Raw genomic sequence first — 25,570 nt, forward strand, 5'->3', positions numbered from 1 at the left:
TGTGTGGGTATGTAGTGATGTGGGCATGTGAGAATGGGTGTGTTATACGCGTGTATGTTGGTCTGTTACTGTTCTAGTAGTTGGGTGTGTGGGTATGTAGTGATGTGGGCATGTGAGAATGGGTGTTTGTTGTAGGCGTGTATGTTGGTCTGTTACTGTTTTAGTATTTGGGTGTGTGGGTATGTAGTGATGTGGGCATGTGAGAATGGGTGTTTGTTATACGCGGGTATGTTGGTCTGTTACTGTTTTAGTATTTGGGTGTGTGGGTATGTAGTGATGTGGGCATGTGAGAATGGGTGTGTTATACGCGGTTATGTTGGTCTGTTACTGTTTTAGTATTTGGGGGTGTGGGTATGTAGGAGTGTGGGTATGTGAGTATGGGTGTTTGTTGTACGCGTGTATGTTGGTCTGTTACTGTTTTAGTAGTTGGGTGTGTGGGTATGTAGGAATATGGATATGTGAGTATGAGCGTTTATTGGTACGCGGGTATGTTGGTATGTAGGTAGGCAGATATGCGGGAAACATATAATTTGCATATATAAGCATTTCTCCACGTTCTACATCTTCAGAATTACAGTCTTCTACAGATAAGTAGAGTATAATATAATTTCAGCGATGGACGCAGCTCATGTTGTCATCCTTCAGAGGAACCATAAGTTCCTGAAGGAGAACCTTCAGGTGGACCCTGTGCTGGACGCCTTGTTGGAGGACGGTGTCTTCACACAGGTGGACTATGACAGGTGTAGACAGGCTGGCGGAGAAAAGTGTGAGATGTTGTTGGAGATCCTAAAGAAAAAAGGACTGGAAGGCTACAGAACACTGTGTACAGTCCTGGACACAACGCAACCATTTATTAAAAAACGCCTTGATGGGACCTCGACTGAAGCAGGTACAACGTTGTAATTTGTGGCCAAACTTGTATGTATTCTGCATTCTAATAGATAGATGTGTTTCATTTTTACTACTGGGTCCTTACGTTAATCTGGGGCTTCTACACATGATTCTACATGATCATGCCAAATAAGCTATCAGTCTTTTGAGATATTTCATTACCATACGACCCTGTTTCAGGAAACGTATTATCCACTCTAAAAAGTGATGAAGAAAAGATGTAATTATTGTTTCAAATTTACATAAACCGAGAAAGACATTACTCTCAACAATTACTGACAGACTGATTTGGCACTATTTTAGGTTTGTTCAAATAGTGCAAAACCTGAGTGAGTGAGTGAGTATGGTTTTACGCCGCTTTTAGCAATATTCCAGCAATATCACGGCAGGGGAACACCAGAAATGGGCTTCACACATTGGATCCAAATCGGGAATCGAACCCGGGTCTTCGGCGTGACGAGCGAACGCTTTAACCACCAGGCTACCCGACCGCCCCTGCAAAACCCGAACAAAACCTGAACATGATAGAAGAATATCAAGCGTTCTAAATGAAATAGTACATTACTAATCACAGTGCCACAGGAAGCAATCCGATGATATAGTTTGTTTTGTTTGTTTGTTGTTTAACGCCGCACTCAGCAATATTCCAGCCATATGACGGCTGGCTGTAAAATAATAGAGTCTGGACCAGACAATCCAGTGATTAACATCATGAGCATGGATCCACGCAATTGAGATCGATGACATGCATCAACCAAGTCAGCAAGCTTGACCAGCCGATCCCGTTAGTCGCCTTTTACGACAAGCATAGTCGCCATTTACGGCAAGCATGGGTTGCTGAAGACCTTTATGCCCCGGATCTTCACGGGTCATCAGATTATATAATACTGGTACTTCGGTGAAGAACATAAACGTATATCTATTCTCTTTCAGGTCTGACAAGTGTTATCTTTGTCAATAAGGGAAAGTTAGAAGCTCAGCATAGGAAGGAAATAGAGGAATATGAGAAGCAGATAGCTCTGTTACAATCAGTAAGTCAAACTCGCTTATTTCTCTGTACCACATAAACTATTTATTAAATAGTATTACTCTTTAGAAAACGTAGCAAAATTGTGACTGTCCAATATCCAAGGCATGCAGAACTGTGAGGACTAATTTGCCGTAATGTCACGTGACAAATTCGTCAGGGTTTATAATTGACCTTCACATTGCGAACTTGGTAATCAGCTGTGGAAGTATGGAAATTTGAAATGGAATTTTCAAATTATTTTCTGGGTGTTGTATGTTTATCCGTTTTACAATTTCTTCTTTCTTCAAGTTGATATATATTAAAACAATATCTTTATATATGAAACCTTTTTTCACATTATTGAGAAAAGTAACAAAACTAAAATCAAAATACCAGTCCCAACTTAAACCTCTTTGTGTAGTTGCCAGATAACATCACAACATAGCGATCCACCTAACATTATGCAGAAGAGATACAAGTGGAAAGGATTAACACACATAAGGCTACACACATTCCTCTAATGCGTTACACACACTGAGTAAAACAAACAAACAAACTACTGACTTTGAAGCGAAGTTTTCAGTTATTTCTATTTGAACGCTCGTAAAAGTATGGGGGCGTAGAAAACGAGGCAAGGGAGATAACTTACCGTAAAAGTCCAGTTTCCAACCTTGCCGAACTAAGCAGCAATAATGGAGTTACATTTTGGCTGGACTAACGAGTCTATGTCCAATCAAACTCGCGTACAGAACTAGATATCCGGTTCGTAATTATATATATAAACAACATGGATTTCAACGTGCAGATTTCGGTCGACTGCAGGATTTGCAAAGCATCTGTACCGCCAGCTGGGCGTCGACATATATTTTGCAAATTCTTTCATGTTTTTAAGCTAGGTGCTCACGTGATTTGATACACATCACGGGGTAAGACCCGTTTTATTACAATACAGATCTTGACTATCGAGCAGATCGTCTTGACTGGGCGCCGGGGTTTTGTTTGAAGCAAATGCAAGTGATATAAGAGATGGAATCTAATTTATCAATAGTTTGAACATAGAAGGGACATAACTCGTAATAGCCACTGGTGACACTGGAAATTTCAGCCAAGTTCGGCAAGGGTGGAAACTGGACTTTTAAAGTCGGTTAACGCCCTTGCCTCGTAGAAAATTCCTTCAATCGAAAATTTCCGATAAGGTTCTTAACTTCGACCCACTTAATCGCAAAACTGATATCCTAAGAGATTAGGAATTTCATGATGAACACGTGAGTATCACCACTTCACTGCGTAATAAAATTCCTGTCAAAATGAACCCCAAAATGCCGTGTAACTAATAAGAAAAATTTGGTTGGTTGGTTTGTTGTTTAACGCCGCACTCAGCAATATTCCAGCTTTATGACTGCGGTCTGTAAATAATCGAGTCTGGACTAGACAATCCAGTGATTAATATCATGAGCATCAATCCACGCATTTTGTATCGATGACATGCATCAACAAAGTCAGCGAGCCTGACCGCCAGATCCCGTTAGTCGCCTTTTACGACAAGCATAGTCACCATTTACGGCAAGCATGGATTGCTGAAGACCTTTTCTACCCCGGATCTTCACGGGTTAATAATAAAAGGGAATTCGATAAGTACAAGTTTCTACTTATAACATGTCAACTAACATATCCACCAGATTATCGAGCACAGGCTTAACCCTCATTTTGCATTTTCATGTTATATGAAAAGATTAATACCACAACGCTGTACCCCGATTATGTTTCTAGGTTTGTCAGCACCATACCCGTGCTCGTGGGTTTCACCGAAGTGGTAAACGTCTGAGACCTGCATCACTTCGGGCTTTCCTCCCACATTAAGCTGACACGCCGTGATATAACTGGAATAATGTTAAAAGCGGCGTTAAACCCAACTCACTCACTCACTCACAGCGCTGTAAGGAGATATCACACTATATGAACAACGTTATTAACATACATTTTCAGTCGAGAGCCGCATAAGAAAAATAAAGTTTTCATCGGCTTACCAGCAAGTGATTAGTAATGTATTGAGACGGGACACTCTGATAAACATATAGAGATGACATAACGAATGTCTGTGTGTATTGATGTTCTTGAAAAATAGTGTAACAATATACTGGCAGTTGATTTGGTTAAAACAAAAGGAAGGTGGTGAACTTTCTCTCTTGGTCTAGGAATAGCAGGGGCGGTCGGGTAGCCTAGTGGTTAAAGCGTTCGCTCGTCACGCCGAAGACCCGTGTTCGATTCCCGACATGGGTACAATATGTGAAGCCCATTTCTGGTGTCCCCCGCCGTGATATTGCTGGAATATTGCTCAAAGCGGCGTAAAACCATACTCACTCACTAGGAATAACGATAATGTAGTCTTGATTCAAAAGTAACACCGGTTTAACTGTTAGGATAACTGTAAAGATATAGAATGTGCTCATGTTTTCGCATGTAAGCGATTATTTGGTTAACAATTTCCACTCCTGATCATGTTGTTCGCAGAGAATGTGGGCGCTATCCCTTGTATGTCACAGTTAATAAGCGATGTGTACAATATTGGTGCAAACTTGTATCAATGCCTGAAACTAGATTTCCACGAGGAGCTACGTACAATGTGATGCTGCAACTGGTTTCACATGGTAGAATCAACTGCACGGCAAAAATAAATTAACTGTGTATTTTTGGATTTGGTTAGACAGTATGTAGACAAAGTTGATTCGTTTCTCTCTGAATTAACTAAGCGTTTATAATGTGCTTAATTTCAAAAGATGGGCATTGGTCGTTTTCCAAAAGTCCCAAAACGAGCTATGATATAAATTTTAGACATACCTTTGAAACAGAATTTTATTTGTTTAATTTAGATATTAATAAATTTCGCATTGCATTGGCACAGTTTCGCCGTTGTACTCATTCTCGTTTCATGGAAAATAGCAGGTATTCAAATATTTTTTCGGAACTGAGATTCTGCAAGTATGTAATAGAATTTTGGTTGAAAATGAGTATCATTTCTTACTTAACTTAATATACTTACATATACATAAGAAGTATTGTATTAACCCTAATAAAACTAGATTTAATTTTTAAAGCCTTCCAAACATATATTTATTTTAGTGAAATGTTGCCATGTTTATCCTCGAGGGTAGGGAACTGAGAAAAGCAGCCTTAAAATAACGAACTCATTTAAAATAACGAACTCAAGTGTTCTGTGATTACCTCCCTTCATCTGCCAAGCGGTGTCTGATCGGGTAAACATGTTTGATGGAAAACATAAGTACCGAATAAGAATCGGCTTGATACAATAATATATTCATTTAAATATGTATATATATATATCATTTGATTTCTTTAAATTAGTTAAACAAACAGCATTCAGCTGCGCATATTTGTAAAAATGACATTAATCCTACTGTTGATTGAAATGATGTCAGTGATGTATTATTTAGTTTCAGGCCTATATTTTTATTTTATTTCCAGGACATTAATGACCTCAAACAGCAGTTGGAACAGCCGAGAGGGATCCAGGACACACTAGAGAAGACTAAACACAAGGAGGCAAAAGATCATATTTCACAGATCAAGGAGCAAGGCGTACATATAGAGTGTGCGTTATAATTTTGATTTTGAAAGTGATTTATTATTGAGTAAGAATTTATTAAACGAGGGTTAATCCTTTTCAGTCATTGTGGTGATATATATTACCTGGATATGATTGTCCAAATTTTCTGGATCCGTTTGGCCTGATAAGAATAATTTTGCCTTATGTTTTCAGTGCAATTCCATTTAGCAAAGTCCCAAGGGGACCTACTGAAGGCCAACGAAAAATGTGACAGACTCAAGAAGGTATGCTGCAGAATATATCCTTATATCCATCTGAATATGCAAAGTGAGTGAGTGAGTATGGTTTTACGCCGTTTTTAGCAATATTCCAGCAATATCATGGCGGGGGACACCAGAAATGGGCTTCACACATTGTACTCATGTGGGGAATCGAACCCGAGTCTTCGGCGTGACGAGCGAACGCTTTAACCACTAGGCTACCCTCACCGCCTCTCATGTGCATAGGATGACAGATTGTAGAGATCATGATCTAATTAATGCCACCCATAATAAACATGAAGGACTGTCCACAGAGGTGAGGCGAAATGTGGTTTCACGTCGAAATCAAGATTTCATATATTTATCGACGTGCATGCACGTGTATTTGTGCGGCTGCTCATACTAGTCTGGACTTATGTCGGCTTTACAGGGCTAGGCTTCACAAGTAACATGTCGGCGTTTAACAATAATACCTCATTCAGACACATTATGCTGACTTGCACGAAGCTGGTTGTCGCATAATTGGAATTGGCTTTAATCACATTTACTCGCATTACAATTATGCCTGTATACAACCTAAATTTCATAATTTTATACACTGGAGAGATCCGTGAAGATTCGGGGTAGAATAGGTCTTCAGCAACCCATGCTTGCCGTAAAAGGCGACTATGCTTGTCGTAAAAGGCGACTAACGGGATCTGGTGGTCAGGCTCGCTGACTTGGTTGATGCACGTCATCGATGCCAATTGCGTGGATGTTCATGATGTAAATCACTGGATAGTCTGGTCCCGACTCGATTATTTACAGACCGCCGTCATATAGCTGGAATATTGCTGAGTGCGGCGTAAAACAACAAATCAAACCAAAACCAAATCTAATAAGTATTTGATTCTCCTGGGTTGAAATGCAATTGTGTTATTTGTTTGGAGTCTTGAACGTATTTTCCTACTATAAAACATAAATTTAAACACGAAGGACACCTCAGTCATAGTGTCTTATCCTCTTTTGAATGATTTGGTGTTACTTTTAGATGCTGGAGGAAGAAAAAGAAGCCTATAAAGCGTTAGTGGGACTTCCTTTAAAACATTTATATTTCTATTTGTCAGGTGGTGTCTATACATCAACAGAGATGGGTGGATTTGGAGAAGATCGTATGCAAACTTCTTGGTATGAGTTTGTTTTAGAGGGTATTGAATGGAGCAGAATTGGTCATAATTGCAGAAAATACATATACATTTCGAGAGAACAATAGAAACAGGGTGTATGAATATACAAATTTGGTTGAAACACTGCAGTGTCTGCAGCGAATTCTTTCAGTGTTTTATTACCTTTGCGACTGAACTAATGCGTCGATTCTTTGAAGGTGTTAACCTGCAAGAACACACACAAACCCAAATGGTGGCAAGCAACAGAGACGTTCAACCAGGGAGCCCGCTAAGGACACCTGATGTGTATGAAATGATAAAAACCGTAAGTTACTTGCATTTGTGAAAATAGTAACTGCCTATTCTCTCATCCCAGTGACAGGTACCTGATACATAACCGAATATACGTATGGAACTTTTCATGGAAAAAAATATTTTCTGTTAATTTGTGTTTGATAGTGAACTTGGAGTGAGACAAGGCTGCATACTAAGTCCTTTTTTGTGTTTTTATTTTTTATCAATTAATTAGCAACACAAATTCAAGATAGTGTACAAATGGAATTCAACTACATCCTGACATGACGCAATTAGTTTTACTATGATTTGCGGACTATATTATATTATTCTCAAGTAGCATTGGCGGCTTACAGACACAAATTAACGAATTAGAAAAATACTGTGTTGAATGGAAATTAACTGTAAATAAAGATACAACGAAGACAAAGGGGAACGCCTAGAAACTACCTCTTTCTACGTGTATTTATATTAGGTGTATATTTAACAAGTCAACTTCCTGGTATATACATGTAGAGCAAGCATCGATGCAGGGTATTGATTGGTGTGTTAAAACAATCTATATTCTTGTAAAAATTATTACAAGTCGTTCTACAAGATATTTGTCCGATATTACTATATGGAGCAGAGATATGAGGAGTCAGTAAGCTTGAAAAACTAGAAAAAGGTCATGTCTATGCCTGCAAGAAATTCCTTGGTGTTAAGGTTAACAAACCAAGTGTCATGGTATATGGTGATTGTGGCAGATTTCAAATGTATATATATTCATATACATGTATAAAGGTTATCAAATATTAGTTGAGATTATTGAATATGCCATCTTATAGGTTCTCGAAAAAAAGTTGTAATATGATGGTCCTCCTTGATAAAAATGGAAAACGTAATTGGGTAACAGGCGTAAAAGACTTGCTGTTTTCCGTGGTTATGGTAATGTACCGTGTCAACAAAATATACAATGTCATTCTTATTTCATTAGATCATTGACACAAAGACTTAAAGATATATTTTTACAAAACTGGTCTCTATCTGTATCTGAATCAAACAAAAGTATCTATTACAAAATGGTAAAAGAATGATCTATATCCCGAACAGTATTTATCTCGTTTAACTTTAATAAAATCCGGGTTTCCTTAGCAAGATTTCGCTGTTGTTCACATTATCTATTTATTGAAACTGGGCGTTACACGGGTATTAAAAGAGAAGAACGTATTTGTCAATTGTGCGCTCTGAATGACATTGAAGATGAATATCACTTCATTTTTATATGCTTATTTTATGCAACATTAAGGGCTAAGTATATACCTTAATATTACTATGTCAATCCCAATTTCTTTAAATTCACATCTCTGTTAAACAACTCGAAGTACTTTCTTTTACAAAATTTATCTCTGTACATTTATCATGCAATGAGACACAGGAAAAATATATGGACTCTACTGCATTATAAGTGTACTGGGGGCGGTCGGGTAGCCTAGTGGTTAAAGCGTCCGCTCGTCACGCCGAAGACCCGGGTTCGATTCCATGGGTACAATGTGTTAAGCCCTTTTCTGGTGTCCCCCGCCGTGATATTGCTGTAATATTGCTAAAAGCGGCGTAAAACCATACACACTCACTCACTATAAGTGTACTGGGTCTGGGACCTCCTCAGTACGGAAATATAGAAATCGCTTCAATCGCATTAAAGTAGATTTACAAAAGCCTGTAAGTATGAGTTAATCGTTCATTAAACTTTTGACTTGTTATATTCCCCTGTCTGCATAGATGATGTCTGAGGGTGTCAGGTCTCATGATGTACATCAATCATGTATCAAACTGAAAGGTTAGTAGTATCATCCCTGTGTTGTTGTATAGCACATGCCATTATTACACACCCTATGTTGTTGTACAGCACATGTCATTATAACAATCCCTATGTTGTACTGTTATGCCATTATAACAATCCCTATGTTGTTGTACAGCACATGCCATTATAACAACCCCTATGTTGTTGTACAGCACATGTCATTATAACAATCCCTATGTTATTGTACTGTTATGCCATTATAACAACCCCTATGTTGTTGTACAGCACATGTCATTATAACAATCCATATGTTGTACTGTTATGCCATTATAACAATCCCTATGTTGTTGTACAGCACATGCCATTATAACAACCCCTATGTTGTTGTACAGCACATGTCATTATAACAATCCCTATGTTGTACTGTTATGCCATTATAACAATCCCTATGTTGTTGTACAGCACATGTCATTATAACAACCCCTATGTTGAACTGTTGCTGCCATTATAACAACCCCTATGTTGTTGTACAGCAAATGCCATTATAACAATCCCTATGCTGTACTGGCATTACATTATAACAATCCCTATGTTGTTGTACTGTTATGCCATTATAACAATCCCTATGTTGTTGTACAGCGCATGCCATTATAACAATCCCTATGTTGTTGTACAGCACATGCCATTATAACAATCCCTATGTTGTTGTACTTTTATGCCATTATAACAATCCCTATGTTGTTGTACAGCACATGCCATTATAACAATCCCTATGTTGTTGTACTGTTATGCCATTATAACAATCCCTATGTTGTTGTACAGCACATGCCATTATAACAATCCCTATGTTGTTGTACTTTTATGCCATTATAACAATCCCTATGTTGTTGTACAGCGCATGCCATTATACCAATCCCTATGTTGTTGTACAGCAAATGCCATTATAACAATCCCTATGTTGTTGTACTGCAAATGCCATTATAACAATCCCTATGTTGTTGTACTGTTATGCCATTAGAACAATCCCTATGTTGTTGTACTGCAAATGCCATTATAACAATCCCTATGTTGTTGTACTGTTATGCCATTAAAACAATCCCTATGTTGTTGTACAGCACATTTCTTTATAACAATCCCTATGTTGTTGTACTGTTGCTGCCATTATCCTATTTATATTTGTTTCAAATGAAAATGTGTTGGTAAAAATAGTTCAATTTTGGAATAAGTCTTTTCCTAATGTTTAAAACTGATTTATGTTCCAGTCTGCCCCTGTAATATGGACATTGTAGGACAGGGTGCCAGTGCAAGACTGCTTGTATGTAAGTATCGTGGAGATTCCATTGCCAACTGATAGTACACAGAATACTTCTGTTTCCCCTTCACAGCGGAAGGTTTGGTATATCCTAATATAAGTACATAACCATATACAAGAGTGAATAAATATACAGTGTGAAATGGCTGCCTATGTTGCCACTTAATGCTAGAGTCAGCACCATGTTACAGAGTAAAGTATACTACTAAATATAAGTTAAGAAGTGGTTAGTATTATGTAACAGTGATTGAGTGAGTTTTCATCAACACCGCTTTTAACATTATTCCAGTTATATCACGACGTGTCTGCTTAATGTGGGAAGAAAGCCCAAAGTGATGCAGGTCTCAGACGTTTACCACTTTGGTAAACCCACGAGCACGGGTATGGTGCTGACAAACCTAGAAACATAATCGGGGCGAACCGGGATTCGAACTCAACATCATAGGTTTCTGGCTTGCCAAAGGGACGCAACTCTGCAACTTTACCACCTCGGATTATGTAATAGAGTAAGGTATGCCTCTGATGACAGAGTGTACTAGGCATGTTTGGCTGATAGAAGAAAGTATTGTACATGATATAACCATGTCTGCAATTTCAATAATGTTGAATATCTTTACATTTTAGGCCCTGTACTTCACATGGATGCTGCTCGAGCCAATAAGAAGTGTTGCCAGGTAAACTCCCATGGAGAGCTTATCAATTCACCACCCGAAACACATGAACAGGACAGTGACAGTTTTAAGATGTATCTTGGCACCTGCAGCTCTACGCCAATGTTCGTTCCTCAACAGCCATCCACAAAACCCAACTCTGACCCTCCAAGTCCGCAATACTGGGAGACACAATCAGTGGTTGGTGTTGCGAGTGAAGAGTTGCAACTGTCAATCCTGGAGACAGGCGTGTCTGAGGATGGAAAGATGGACAAATGGTACAGGGCTTGTAATCAGTTCCGGTCCTGGTGTGTCCGTGTATGGAGTTGCGACAGACATCAAGGGAGAATCTGTACCATTGTGTATCGGGAGGGTGAGCGAGGAAGATGCCTAACGGATACTATGCCTCATTCACCTGGAGCACAGGCAACCCTCCACTATGGCGTAGTGTTGGATGTTGAAAGGGGGAGACTCGGTTTCATCGACCTTGACCGGGAGGTTGTGTTAGCCAAAATTGATGTAGAGATAAGAGAACCACTTTACCCGATGTTTGGCGTAGTCCCAAAGTCAAGTGAGTGCACCGTGAATATGAAACTTATCTGCGGGGAAGACATCACCATGACCGCCATGAAGAAATCTCTCATATACAAAGTGCTGACACAATGAACTGGGTATATGGATGCATCTACATTACACTCTGAATTGGATATCAGAGACAAAGAAATGAAACTGAAATGAATCAAAATGACATCAATGCTGTCGAGTTGGGACATACATAAATCTTGCATCTCGTGACCCATTTAACGATGCAAATGTTCATCTGCAATGTTTACCTGCAATTAACAAAACTTTTAAACCTCCGTTCTTTTTTTATTTTACCAGTTTACAATGTAGTTATACATATATCAAATATAGAACATAATGAGTATATTACATTACATTTACTGCTAACATATTGACGATGTGAAGAGAAATCCTACATCCATGGAACGTATCTCTCCTCACATCGAGTGTGTTGAAATTATTTTATATTTTATGTATGTATAAATGGACCGTTTGTATGTTCACAGTACGATAGTTGTTAGCATAGTTATCATGTGTCAGGTGTGATCCCCGGAGGTGACTACTTTAATATCGATGAAATAGTTACAAATGCTCACCAAACAGACATGGCGTCAATGTGGATATTGTTCTTGAAACATGTTCAAATGAAGATGCGCCTAAACTATTTTGAGAATATTTTAGTTTGAATGTTTGAATGAAATACATGTACAGACAATATTTACCACATAGGATGATATCGATCGCCTATTCAAAATGCACTGCTGTCTCAGCCCTTCAGGGCATATAATACAGGTCTGGTTATGACACCCCCTGTCATACGACCGTCTATATCTTGGCTTCATCTCAATGCAAAATGCCTCATATCATTGCTAGGTATATGATAATGCACTATATATATGGGGGCGATCGTTCAGCCATTGCGTCGTCTAGCTTCATCTATGTGGAACAGCTCAAAAAACACTTCCGTCTAAAAATAACGTCGTCCTATTTACGACGTCATCATGTTGAGACCGCAAGTTCGAATCTCCAGAAATGACCTCATGATAGAACAATGTTTTATCGTGAAATAAACCACGCTTCGTTCTTCATATTTCCTTGCGATTAATCGGGAAGCAATCTCATATTACACAATAATGTATAATCTTCGTCATAACGAGCCGCGAAGATCCGGGGTAGAATAGGTCTTCATCAACCCATGCTTGCTGTGAAAGGCAGTTATGCTTGTCGTAAAAGGCGACTGACGGGATCGGGTGGTCAGGCTCGCTGACTTGGTTGATGCATGCCCTTGAATCCCTTTTGCGTAGCTCGATGCTCATGATATCAATCACTGTATTGTCTGGTCCAGGCTCGTTTTTTTACAGGCCGCCGCCGTATAGTTGTAATATTGCTAAGTTCGGCATTAAACAACAAACAAACATTTGCATCACATTTTTAACAAACCAGGATCGCCCATTCAAAATACGCTGACAAGCCGTATCAGCCCTGGAGGGGATATAATACATTATCATATAATGGGTAGATTTCTCGGCAGGATAAAGCCAACGGATAAAAACGATATCCGTTGGGGTCATATGCGGATAGAGATGCAAATATCAAAGGTCAAGTAGGGACTACTTTTACTGTTTATAAACAAACATGGCGTCGCCCTCGTCATTCGGCGCTCGAGACAGAATTAACCATCGTGAATCTGGATAAACTACAGGGATAATTTCTGTCATTATCAAACGAACAGTCCAATATACAGGAAAATCAGTGTCTAACTGTGACGTAGCTAAGGCATTTTATAAGTTTTGGCAACTTTCGAGATATAAATTTCGAAACAATTTTGCGAGGGCACGAGGCCTAGCCAAGTTGGATCAGTAGCCATATCTGTGCTTAGACCTCTGTGGCTTGAAACCTTCTCCACAAATCAAAATGGTTGGATTTGGCCGAAATATGTTTGAACTGTTACCTTGTTTCGTTTTGTCGCTGTGTGTACATCTGACTACACTTCTTAACGTTATGAAAGGACAGACCGACTGTCAACAACGTCTGACCGTGGCCGTGACGTCTCATAGACTAGAGTTAGAGTAGCTTCCCTTCGACAAAGGGCAGTTACTCTAGCGGACAGACCGATGGATTGCCGCGAAAGGCAATTAAAAACAACTGTTGTTTCGCGTATAAGTTGCTTCGCCACTGCATAAGAAACAGATTTCAGTTGGAACTATATTGGCTACTGCCAGTGTCCGACTGACACATCACTTACCCTATGACGTAATAATTGTTAATGCGCGCATTCCAGGAAAACTCGCAATGTTTCGGTAATTTTATGAGAGAGGGAAAGCAGTTTAAAAGCACAGAATTAAAGAATGACATTATATGATACAGAGGTTATCACGCTTGTGTGTTTGGGGATGGTAAATATCCTGTATTAGGAATAAACACTATGTATTTAGCTCGCCAAGGCTCGCTAAATACAATGTTTATTCCTAATGCAGGATATCTACCATCCCCAAACACACTCGCGTGATAACCTCTATTTATCATGTATAGAAGTACCAATTAGTAAAATACATTTACATAAATATAACAGCAACAGAACAATCAATCTCATTAAAATCATATCTTAGTTCTCGCTACTACTAAACAAAGACCTGAGGTCATCCCATTACGGGTCACGTCAGACCGACCTTGCGCGAACTTTGACCGACCAATGGAATGACCAATCAGAAGGCAGCTTTCTCGTGCTTTACGGCACTAATTTCAAATTGGCGACTACGCTTCGAAACATATTTTGACAAATTCTCGATTACAAATTTGAAACCTGTACAAAAGAACATTCTGGAATGGTCAATAGCTGGTCTAGATTGTAAGGATTCAGTCGTTAAACCCGTAACTATCTTTCGGAATACCCCATGTTAAAGTTTTCGAGGTTGCATTATTAGAAATCACATTCCGACCGTCACTTTCATAATGTGGTAAGCGACGGTCTGATTGGTCGGATGAAAGGTCGTTCTGACGTGACCCCTATTGGGATGTCTTCAGATCTTTGTGTAGCGGTAGCGAAACCTAAGGTCTGATTTTAATGAGATTGCAGAACAATATATTGATGTTCGTGACCCCAGAAATTCACCACGGCAGACAGTCTACCTCTATGGCACGACAGGCATACGTGTTGCCCTGTGAAGGAGTGTGAAACGTCGATGAGTTTGGTCCCCAAGCATCTAACACCGAATGAATCTTGTTCTCTTATAGAATGTTGAGGTTATTGTTAATACACAAAGTACAAAATACTCATTCACAGACATTAAGTGTGCCTACTCAAAGTTCAAGGCAATGCTGATGAGAATAGTGTCCTGTGTCTTTAATATAGAGAATATAGAAGCATATTTATACATGACATTGTACTTTTTACTTCAAACAATAATCTAAGATTTTATCAACTGACCTTAGCAAGAACTTATATGTTTCAAATAAAATGTGATTTCATTATGTGTATTTCATGTCATCTGACCGCCTCCGTGGTCTAGTGGTAGAGCGTCCGCCCGGAGAGCGGAATGTCCGGGGTTCGATCCCCGGCCGCGTCATACCAAAAGACGTTAAAAGATGGTACTTGTTGTTACCCTGTCTGACGCTCGGCATTAAGGGGCTAAAACAAGGACTGATCGGCTCGGAGTCAGTATACTGTGTCTGAGTGGGGTATTCATGTTAAACTGCGGCATGGTATCTCAGTGAGCTAGCACTATAAATCGGCATCAGTCCGGACTAGCACAAGCAGCCACCCAAACATACACACGTACATGCACCTCGCTGTATAAGTGCAATAATCTTGGACTCGACGTTAAACCCCATTTCACCTCACCTCACCTTCATGTCATCTTCCTATATGTTTCGTTGCATTTTGTACTGGAAACCACCTAGTGAGCAATCCGCTGGTTATAGCTGATTTATCTCCCTTGCTACAGTAAACGCGACAGGACGGGCTTTTGTAATCATATATATCCTCAACGTGTGTAACAAAACGCCAATGGAACATTAGATCGACTAAAATATATCAGAGGGTACATTCAAACTGATCATATTGTAATTGAGTATACTAAAATGATTCACGTTTTCTTAGGGTATGTTTAACAATGTAATGAGTGAATAACCTATTGAATTCCTCTGAATGATGTTTGCTACTGACTCACCGTGTTGGCAGTTCGACATTACACAGGAAAAGCACTCATTGAACAAGGAAGTAAACATATTTATCCAACGATTGTCGAATACTGCACAGACGGTCAGGGCTCGTCAGTTGAAGGTAGGTAGTTTGTGATTATGACAAGCGACTTATGTCTGATATAAGCAGAATCATTATATTGTTTGTTTGTTGTTTAACGCCGCACTCAGCAATATTCCCCTACTTTTATACAAACTTTCCAACGAAGAGAAGAGGTAAACATAAGCTCAACTTGAACTTTCAGAACAAGTGAGCAAACCCTTTCCTATACACAGTAGCTTACACACATACGTTGTTTAACGCCGCACAAATATTACAGCTATATGACGGCGGTCTGTAAATAATCGAGTCTGGACCAGACAATACAGTGATTGATATCATGAGCATCGAGCTACGCAAAAGGGATACAAGTGCATGCATCAACCAAGTCAGCGAACCTGACCACCCGATCCCGTTAGTCGAATCTAACGACAAGCATAGTCGCCTACAGCAAGGATGGCCTGGGTTGTTGAAGACCTACTCTAACCCGGATATACACGGGTCGCATTGATATAAAGGAAATGAGACAAACATCCTTGTCAAATCCGACGGATTGAAAGCTTTCGTAATTTTCATTACTTTGAGTCCTGAGTTGAGTTTCAGTCCTGATTGAACGATTTCCACTGAGGATCTATGATAAGAATGAGTGAGTGAGTGAGTTTGGTGTAACGTCTCTACGAAAGGTATCTCAGCTATAGCACTGCTTGATAAGGGAGGGAGGAAATGTAATGCAGGTCTTGGGCGTTTAAAACTTTGATACGGATGGGATGGTGAGAAATCTAAAAGCATGGTCATGGCAAATATGGAATTCGAGCCCACGTCCATGGGTTTAAGACACGCATGAGGCACAATTCGGAGAGAGAGAGAGAGTGAGAGAGAGTGAAAGAGAGAGAGAGAGAGAGAGAGAGAGAGAGAGAGAGAGAGAGAGAGAGAGAGAGAGAGCCGTTGGTATGCTCCAACAGGGAGCTACACACCGCGACGTCGCCAGAAGGTTAGGATGCGCGCGCATAACCGTCACCAGGTGAATGCAGCTGTTGCGTCAAACAGGTCGGACAGCAGACAGGCCGAGAAGCGGGAGACCGCGGGGGACCACGCCTCTTGAAGACCGCCACATCCGGGTACTTCACCTTCGGAACCGCTTCGTTACGGCGACGTTAACGGCACGGACGGCATTGGGACACGTGATAAGTCGACAAACCGTGTACAGGAGACTGCGGGCACATGGTATCCGAACACGTCGCCCCTACCGCGGAGCGTTCCTGACACCTCAACACCGACTCAACAGACGGATATGGGCCAGGCGACTTCGACGGTGGCAACGGTGGAACTGGGCACGTGTCATGTTTTCTGACGAAAGCAGATTTTGCATCTTCAGGAACGACGGCCGGCAGCGTGTGTACCGAAGAGGAGGTGAACGTTTGGCACCGAACTGTATCCATCAAGTCAGGCCATATGGAGGCGGAGGTTTAATGGTTTGGAGTGGAATCTGCGGTGACGTCAATACGAGACTCGTCGTTATTCGAGGAAAACTGAATGCGCAGCGTTATCGCGATGACATCTTACAACCAGTTGTTGTGCCATTCATCCAACAACAGCCTAATGGTATCATTTTCCAGCACGATAATGCGAGGCCTCACACGGCAAGGCTGACCCAGAACTTCCTAGCAAAGGCCAACATTCACATTTTACCATAGCCGGCATGTTCACCGGACACGAACCCAATCGAATACATGTGGGACATTCTCGGCCACAAAGTCAGGAATTGCCCTATGCCTCCAGTTAACCTCCAGGAATTGGAACAATGCCTCCACCATGAATGGCAACGCATCCCCCCCCAACGTCATCAGACGTCTGACGTCATCAGCCCGTAGACGTGTACTAGCGTGTATTGATGCTCACGATGGACATACCCGGTACTAACGTGACTTTGAGACGTGTGTTGTGACATTTTTCACACTTGACTCATCTACTGTGTTCAAAGGAAATTCTCATTTTGGACCCCCCGCGTCTTTACATGTCTGTCCTCATGATTGTAATGGATTGATTACAATGAATTTTTGTACACGTACTGTGAAAACATTACTCACAAGTCATATACCAATTTGAAATGTCTGCATCGTTTAGTTTTTTTGTAATGTCCTTTCAAACACGTGGTATCGTTTCTTTTGGACATTAGTTTAGTTTGCGGTCAAGACATGTTTATGAGGCTTTTCAATCGACTGCATCCATGATTCCGTAATCGGAAGTATTGAGAGTGAGCCGAGAGATGATATATACCATTATGCATCAATGGTACACGATATATACTGAACCGCAAAAGAAACGTCACCCCAAGTAACATTTAGAAGTAGAAAAGTTATCATTTAAATATCTGGGTAATTTTTGTCAAAGTTTCTAAAATTTGACATTACCTTGTCCGGAAAAAATGAAATTTGATGATAAAAAAAACAAAGCAGATGACAATAAAACTGATCGCCCAAACGCATCACGGCAAAGGCCATGGTAACCTGATACACGTGAGTTCCGCGCAAATTGAAATGCACATGCGTTCCCCCATTTCTTGCCCTACAAGAATGCACCCAGATCGGATAACATTCGTTCGTCATTGAATTGCAACCACATGCCATGATTGACAAGAAATCAGCGACACCAAGCCCTCGGACGATTGCAAGCTGGACAAACCGCCCGGCAAGTAGCCAATGCATTTCAAGTCCACGTAAGGACCATATACAGGCTCCAGCAATGGTACTAGACCACCAACTACAGATGACCGACCACGTAGTGTAAGACCAATGGTCACCCCCCGACTTCAGGATCGTCAGATTGTGCGACAGCATCTTCAAGATCGCTTTGTTACTGCTGCGGAAACTGCTCGACAGAACATGGGTACACACCAGCGACACATTAGTGCGGACACCGCGCGTCAACTGTCAGGCCACACTGAGGACCCATTCTGACACCACGTCATCGACAGGACCGTCTTCAGTGGGCAACACAGCACCAGCATTGGCGCTACCAGCAGTGGAGAAGGGTCCTCTTCTCAGACGAGAGCCGTTACTGTATCTCAACAGTGTTGTGTTTCACTTTAAGAACACATTTCAAACTTGATGATCAGTTTTGCCGTGTTTCATTTTTTTTATTATGTCTCAAAGTATGTTTACAGTGTTTGGACAAATGAGACTCTCATATATCTATCCATGGTGACGTTTCTTTTGCGGTTCAGTATATATGAAAATAGGTTAAGCAGGGTATACAGCAGCATGGCTACTATCTAATATGTCTAGCTCGAAACTTACTTCTGTGATATCACTCGCGACTGAGTGTTGCATAATAAATAATAGCCAAAACATACTTTCGTGGACCAAAAGAAGTGTATACCTTTTTACAATGGTAGAATAAATATAGAAATTACGACTGTAAGCTGTGCTGATGTTTTCTATCTATATTAGCAATATTAATATTTAGATACACATATACTCTTTAGAGAAGTATAGGACCTTGAGATATAGATATAGAACAAAGATAGGTGTTGACGACATCAGTAGTGCTTGATACCTCCAAGATTTGTCAATCATGCGTATGAGTTTCCCAATGGCGATTGAAGGGAGTTTGAATATAGCTGAGTGCGGCATTAAACAACACGCAAACAAACAAACAATTCACTGGTCTGTAGGTTGTTCTTTAGTCAAGTTACGGACACGCATCTATATTTTTTCCAGGTCTTGAGAAACATGATGTCAGGGCACAGGCGCTTGGTGCCAGAGAGCTTGATAATAGAAATACTCCTACAAGTTCCAGCCAAAGATATTGTACAGAACTGCGTGCTTGTATCTCGTCAGCTGAATGATATCATCGCCAGCCCCACACTGTGGAAGAGAAAATGTAAACTGGAAGGGAAGTATATTCCTCGTTTTGTGAAGCCAGAAGATTTCAAAAAGATGTATTTCTTTAATCCCTACACAAGAAATCTGATCAAGAATCCATGTGCACAGGGTAGGATCATTTATATGCACAGTGAATAATGCTATGCTTCTGAGCAGATTGTGAAATGTTTCATTGGCATAGGCTATTATCATTGACATGATAAGCTGATCTTACGTGTGATGTATATTGAATTTGTCTCTGAGCAATTTGTTGAAAATGAAATGTCAAAATGTTTAATTGAAATGCGTTTTCTTGTCCAGACATAACTGTTAACAACGCGCTCTAATTTACTCACTATGAACCCGTGAAGATCGGGGGTAGAATAGGTCTTCAGCAACCCATGCTTGCCGTAAAAGGTGACTATCCTTGTCGTAAGAGGCGACTAACGGGATCGGGTAGTCAGGCTCGCTTATTTGGTTGATGCATGTCATCGATCCCAATTGCGTGGATCGATGCTCATGGTATTAATCAGTGGATTGTCTGGTCCATATTCGATTATTTACTGACCGCCGTAATATAGCTGGAATATTGTTGAGTGCGGCGTTAAACAACAAACCAACAACAACACTCACCTATGTCACATCTGTTTCCCAAACCATGACGATCCGGGGTAGAATAGGTCTTCAGCAACCCATGCTTGTCGTAAAATACTACTCTGCTCGTTATAAAAGGCGACTAACGGGATTGGGTGGTCAGGCTCGCTGACTTGGTTGATGCATGTCATTGTATCCTAATTGCACGGATCGATGCTCATGATATCAATCACTGTATTGTCTGGTCCAGACACGATTATTTATAGACCGCCGTCATATAGCTGTAACATCTGTGCGGCGTTAAACAACTTATGTGTAAAAGCTACTGTGTATAGGAAATGGTTTGCTCACTTGTTCTGAAAGTTCAAGTTGAGCTTGTATTTACCTCTTCTCTTCGTTGGAAAGTTTGTAAAAATGTAGGGGAAATGGGTGGCTGTGTACACAACAAACCTGTGGTCAAGACTGACCGAGGTAATGCTGTTTTATTGCACATCAGAGAACAGAACCAGTCAACCTCCAATTCTCCCCCTTTCAAACTGCCTGGACATTTGGCCATAATGTGTTCAAGACACAAAAATCGTTCAGAAAATTAATTATTTTCTAAAGTAGACAATTTATGGATAACAACTTAAGACAGTCTTGCTTGACAACGGTATGAGGATCTACACCGAAACGTCGCTTTTTACAGTATTAAAGAAGTTACTTGTTCGTTACCCTGTCTGGCGCTCGGCATTAAAGGGCTAAAACAAGGACTGGTCGGCTCGGAGTCAGTATACTGTGTCTGAGTGGGGTATTCATGTTAAACTGCGGCATGGTATCTCAGTGAGCTAGCACTATAAATCGGCATCAGTCCGGACTAGTACAAACAGCCACACAAACACACACACGTACATGCACCTCGCTATATAAGTGCAATATTCTTGGACGCGACGTTAAACCCCATTTCACCTTACCTCTATGTAATGCCTATCAATGAATTTAATCAATTTTCTAACTTGAATTTTAAAAAGAAGTCGAATAACACGATCACATTTTGTTTCGTTTAAAACAGCTGAATGATTTCAAAGTCACAAGGTTATGAGTGAGTGAGTTTTCCATCGCATGTGTACAGTTTCCGTGTTTCTTTGATTGCTATAGAGGGATTACAACACTGGCAAGTGATGCGAAATGGAGGCAATAACTTCAAAGTGGAGACAGATCATCATGGATCTCAGGATGTAACTCAAACAGATATGGTTCAAGGTAAACTCTATTCTGTGAGTGAGCGATGTGGGTTTAATAAACTGTTTTTCACAGGGTGTTAAATTCATGTGTGATGAAAGTAGTGCATCTTCCAGAGGCAAGGGAGTTAACTGACTACATAACTCGAGTTTTCACCCTTGGGGAACTAGACTGGAATTAGGGGGTTATGTTTTGGCTGGACTAACGAGTCCGGTTTGCAAACTGCCGTGCAGATGTCGGTCGATTGTAGGCTTTTGCAAAACATGTCTATGGTCAACATGCCGTCAACAGGCATTTTCCAAATTTGTTCGTGTTTTTTTAATCAAGGTGCCCACGTGATGGTATGCATTTCGCAAAATAAGGCCCGTTTTATTTCTTGAATATCGATCAGATCGTCTTCTCTAGGCGCCGCCATTTTCTTTAAGGCAAATGCAAGTGATATGAGAGGTGGAATCTGATTGGTCAGTAGGAGGGACATAGACGGGACAGAGCTCGTAATAGCCACTGGTGGCGCTACGATTGAGCCCAGAAATTTCAGCCCAGATCGGCAAGGGCTTAAACTGGACATTTACAATCGGGAAGATGAAATTAGTGTTGAAACATTACTTCCAGTACCGTACATGATGTACGCTTACGAAAATCACACACAAGTTAAATCCAGATATCGAGAAAAGGAGGACAAACGTGGATAAAATTATAACTTCTGTGGTAATAATTACAAAGCAATTATGTACCACTTTGACAATGCTATTTTTTCTGTAAAGAAAATGTAAAATACACAAAAATACAGACTGTCACATAAATGTTGTTCTTAGTAAGTGGATCGGGGATGCTAAATACAGCTCGTATGCTAATCTGTTCTGGTCCATCACTTTTGTTTAATTCTTCAGAGTGGCCAGAGCGGAATATAAATAATTGGGCCACGTCGTATGGGGATTGTGAGAAAATGCAGAGAATTAATCTCGGTGAGGAGGGTGTGGTCGCTGAAGTGTTGGACACGATCAAACCAACCATCTACATCTCCGAGTGGTAGGTTGAGAGCATTTTGTTTTTGTTTATGGATTAACGTTAACACATCCGAGCCAAAACATTTGCAAAGACTAAGTAAAAGATAAACATTGTCCAAAGTTTTCTTTTTGTCAAATCGTAAAGTTTATAAAACATTAAGGTATTGATTGTTATGTGTTTTTTAGTTTACCTGTATTTTCATATCAAAACACTCTTTACGAAATACATTAACATTTGTTACCATAACAACGAAATACTATTACAATGATTAAAATGATAACGTAGAGTGCTCTCATATCAAATAGATCCCCTTAGAATTGTTTAGAATTGATTTTCGGCCACCCATGCTTGTCGTAAGAAATATGTTCGTTTTGCAACACAGGTTGGTTTGGTTGGTTGGTTTGTTGTTTGACGCCGCACTCAACAATATTCCAGCTATATGACGGCGGTCTGTAAATAATCGAATATGGACCAGACAATCCAGTGATTAATATCATGAGCATCGATCCACGCAATTGGGATCGATGACATGCATCAACCAAGTCAACGAGCCTGACCACCCGACCCCGTTAGTCGCCTTTTATGACAAATATAGTCGCCTTTTACGGCAAGCATGGGTTGCTGAAGACCTATTCTTCCCCGGATCTTCACGGGTCTGCAACACAGGTATGAGTTGGTATTGGTACATAAACTACAGCAAAATGACACCAAAGTTATGTATTTAGTATAGTATTGACACAACCCTGATTAATATTACTTTACGAAGGTAGGCCCAGGTTATCTTTATATTAAAGGTACGCTGCACGAAATGACTGCGCATGTCACTATGAGCTGGAGGTGAGGCTGTTGTCTGGTGACGAGCAACAGCTGGACCGATTCACCTTTGAGGATAATGTCCCACAGTGGACTTCCGGAGAGTGGACAAAGGTAGTTCCCCTGGCAACTTAGCTGTGTAGAGTTGAATCCCTTGGGCTAGCCAGGATCTTATGACTTTGGGTTGAAATTTCAGATTCACGGTATTCTTCGTTTGTCAGCATGTTCGTTTCCTCAACAAAATTGGAAACGTCTAACATTTGTCACTTTTGTGAAGCACACGTATGGTGATAATGGGCCACGGAATATAATCAGCTCCATCTTAGATGTGTGTTTGTTTGTTTGTTGTTTAACGCCGCACTCGGCAATATTCCAGCTATATGACGGCGGTCTGTAAAATAATCGAGTCTGGACCAGGCATTCCAGTGATTGACGTCATGAGCATCGATCCACGCAATTGGGATTGATGACATGCATCAACCAAGTCAGTGAGCCTGACCACCCGATCCCGTTAGTCGCCTTTTACGACAAGCATAGTCGTCTTTTAAGGCAAGTATGGGTTGCTGAAGATCTATTCTACCCCGGAATCTTCATGGGTCCTGTCTTGGATGTGAATTCACATTCGGCACGGCTACAGGGCGTCATTCTGCCTTCCAAATATCAGTGCCTAACACCACTAAGCCCCCATGTTCCCTAGATATGCACTAAAGCTGCAAATGTAATTTGATATTTATATCCGATACAGTGATCTAGATCTTTGGTATTTTTTTATTTATAATGCGCACTTTTCCCTCTGATAACGAGTACTGTCTGTAGGGGTTAGCATATTATACACACAGAGTAAAAACAAAATAAATCTTATTGTCAGAACTGATTATTTATGTTATTTACAGGAGCCATGATCAGATTACTTTTGGCACCTTGAAATCTGAGGTGTCAGAAAATGTAGACATATATAACGAAATGCCATCATGTGACATCATTATAAGTCAAAGTTCTTGCTATTTGACTATATATTTGACAATACTTTATTCTGTCTCTTCGTGATTTGCGAACATTGGCTCTTACTTGTTTCATACATAAAATATAACTGGTAATTTACCACAATTCTACACAATAACAAGTTATCCTATTCAGTTCGTGTTACAATGCCTGTTTAAGAATTGAAAAAATAATTCTGTTTTAATAGGATATATTCAAATAAATGATCGCTGTTTTGTTTTTCAGGTGGAGCATCTGTTTACAGACTATAAGGCTGGCGTTAGGTTCATTGAATTCCGACATCTTGGGGTTGATAGGCAGTTTTGGGCCGGACATTACGGACCAAAGTTTACGCTCTCATCTGTGAAATTTATGTTTGACTAATGCAGAATAGTTAATCTCAGACTCAGTATTTTCAGAACTAACCTGAGAGAGCAATATCGACTGGTCGCCATAGCAACCGTTAGTTATCATGGTAACCACAAACATGTAATATTTGGAGATGGAGGTGAATACATGTATCCAACTGATATTCCTGAATAATTTATCGACAAAATATTATCTGTAGGATAAGACACTTCAGGAAGTGAAATTTGATTAATTGAAACTCGCCTATTGTGTGTTATTTGTGAAGCTTGACATAAGCTGAAGGTGGTAGTGGTTTGATTTGTTGACAGTTTGTGTTATTACTGTATTGCTTAAAGTGCAGGTATCATGGAAAATAGTAATAGATTTTCTTACACCCTTATGTAGCCAGTGTGCAGTACTATAGGATGGCCGAGAAAAAAAGTGTGAATACCAAACCTTAGTTGTTGCGCTTAGTTAAAAGTACATATTTTGATATCTGTGTTTGTCAGAACCAAAACGAATCTTAATTAGCACGGATGGCTTGCCTGCAAGCTGATTAGGTATTAGAATTGTAGGGAGACCTGTATATATATATAATACAGGTATGGATTCCATGTTTGTCAAGAGTAGTGAGTGAGTGAGTATGGTTTTACGCCGCTTTTACCAATATTCCAGCAATACCACGGCGGGGGACACCAGAAATGGGCTTCACACATTGTACGCATGTCGGGAATCGAACCCGGGTCTTCGGCGTGACGAGCGAACGCGTTAACCACTAGGCTACCCGACCGCCCCCTTATGGGGAAATAAGTCAGGTAGAGCAAGACTAGTATCCTGCCCTTCACCTCCTATAGCGGCAGCAGGCAAAGAGAGCAAACGCTCTTGGGCAGGAAAACCAGTCTAGAACATGTGATTTTCTCAAACCATAACAAATTAGACATTTCTTCTCAAATAATCTATTTTGCTCTCTGGGAGCGTTGTATAAGCCACGGCGCAGTTGCGGGACATCCTGTACTGTATGTCTTTTTC

General features: G+C 40.4%; 3 protein-coding genes across 3 annotated transcripts; all 3 read left to right on the top strand.

The window, feature by feature from the left end:
* Positions 1 to 615: 615 nt before the first annotated feature.
* LOC139448761 (uncharacterized) lies at positions 616 to 6,045 on the top strand. The gene is made up of 5 exons (XM_071230297.1): positions 616 to 889; positions 1,825 to 1,922; positions 5,384 to 5,510; positions 5,679 to 5,749; positions 6,040 to 6,045. Exons 1-5 carry the CDS (start codon positions 616 to 618, stop codon positions 6,043 to 6,045), a joined length of 576 nt encoding a protein of 191 aa, XP_071086398.1.
* Positions 6,046 to 8,931: 2,886 nt separating this feature from the next.
* Positions 8,932 to 11,705, top strand: LOC139448559 (uncharacterized). The gene is made up of 3 exons (XM_071230128.1): positions 8,932 to 8,983; positions 10,210 to 10,266; positions 10,884 to 11,705. The coding sequence occupies exons 2-3, from the start codon at positions 10,224 to 10,226 to the stop codon at positions 11,573 to 11,575; spliced, it is 735 nt and encodes a 244-aa protein (XP_071086229.1). The 5' UTR covers positions 8,932 to 8,983; positions 10,210 to 10,223; the 3' UTR covers positions 11,576 to 11,705.
* Positions 11,706 to 15,718: 4,013 nt separating this feature from the next.
* LOC139448406 (F-box only protein 6-like) lies at positions 15,719 to 25,317 on the top strand. Its single transcript, XM_071229946.1, has 6 exons — positions 15,719 to 15,755; positions 19,433 to 19,706; positions 21,308 to 21,412; positions 22,282 to 22,420; positions 23,194 to 23,326; positions 24,440 to 25,317. The coding sequence occupies exons 2-6, from the start codon at positions 19,445 to 19,447 to the stop codon at positions 24,575 to 24,577; spliced, it is 777 nt and encodes a 258-aa protein (XP_071086047.1). The 5' UTR covers positions 15,719 to 15,755; positions 19,433 to 19,444; the 3' UTR covers positions 24,578 to 25,317.
* Positions 25,318 to 25,570: the final 253 nt, after the last annotated feature.

This window comes from Haliotis cracherodii, unplaced genomic scaffold, assembly GCF_022045235.1.
Source record: "Haliotis cracherodii isolate W230 unplaced genomic scaffold, xgHalCrac1.p SCAF_7, whole genome shotgun sequence".
NCBI classification, from domain to species: Eukaryota; Metazoa; Mollusca; class Gastropoda; order Lepetellida; family Haliotidae; genus Haliotis; species Haliotis cracherodii.

Coding starts and splice junctions, on each gene's coding strand:
- LOC139448559 (XM_071230128.1), top strand. CDS start 10,224: ATGGACATTGTAGGACAGGGTGCCAGTGCAAGACTGCTTGTAT. Junction 10,267..10,883: donor CAGTGCAAGACTGCTTGTAT/GTAAGTATCGTG, acceptor TTTACATTTTAG/GCCCTGTACTTCACATGGAT.
- LOC139448761 (XM_071230297.1), top strand. CDS start 616: ATGGACGCAGCTCATGTTGTCATCCTTCAGAGGAACCATAAGTTCCTG. Junction 890..1,824: donor TGGGACCTCGACTGAAGCAG/GTACAACGTTGT, acceptor ATTCTCTTTCAG/GTCTGACAAGTGTTATCTTT. Junction 5,511..5,678: donor GCAAGGCGTACATATAGAGT/GTGCGTTATAAT, acceptor TTATGTTTTCAG/TGCAATTCCATTTAGCAAAG.
- LOC139448406 (XM_071229946.1), top strand. CDS start 19,445: ATGATGTCAGGGCACAGGCGCTTGGTGCCAGAGAGCTTGATAATAGAA. Junction 19,707..21,307: donor CAAGAATCCATGTGCACAGG/GTAGGATCATTT, acceptor TGATTGCTATAG/AGGGATTACAACACTGGCAA. Junction 21,413..22,281: donor TCAAACAGATATGGTTCAAG/GTAAACTCTATT, acceptor TTAATTCTTCAG/AGTGGCCAGAGCGGAATATA.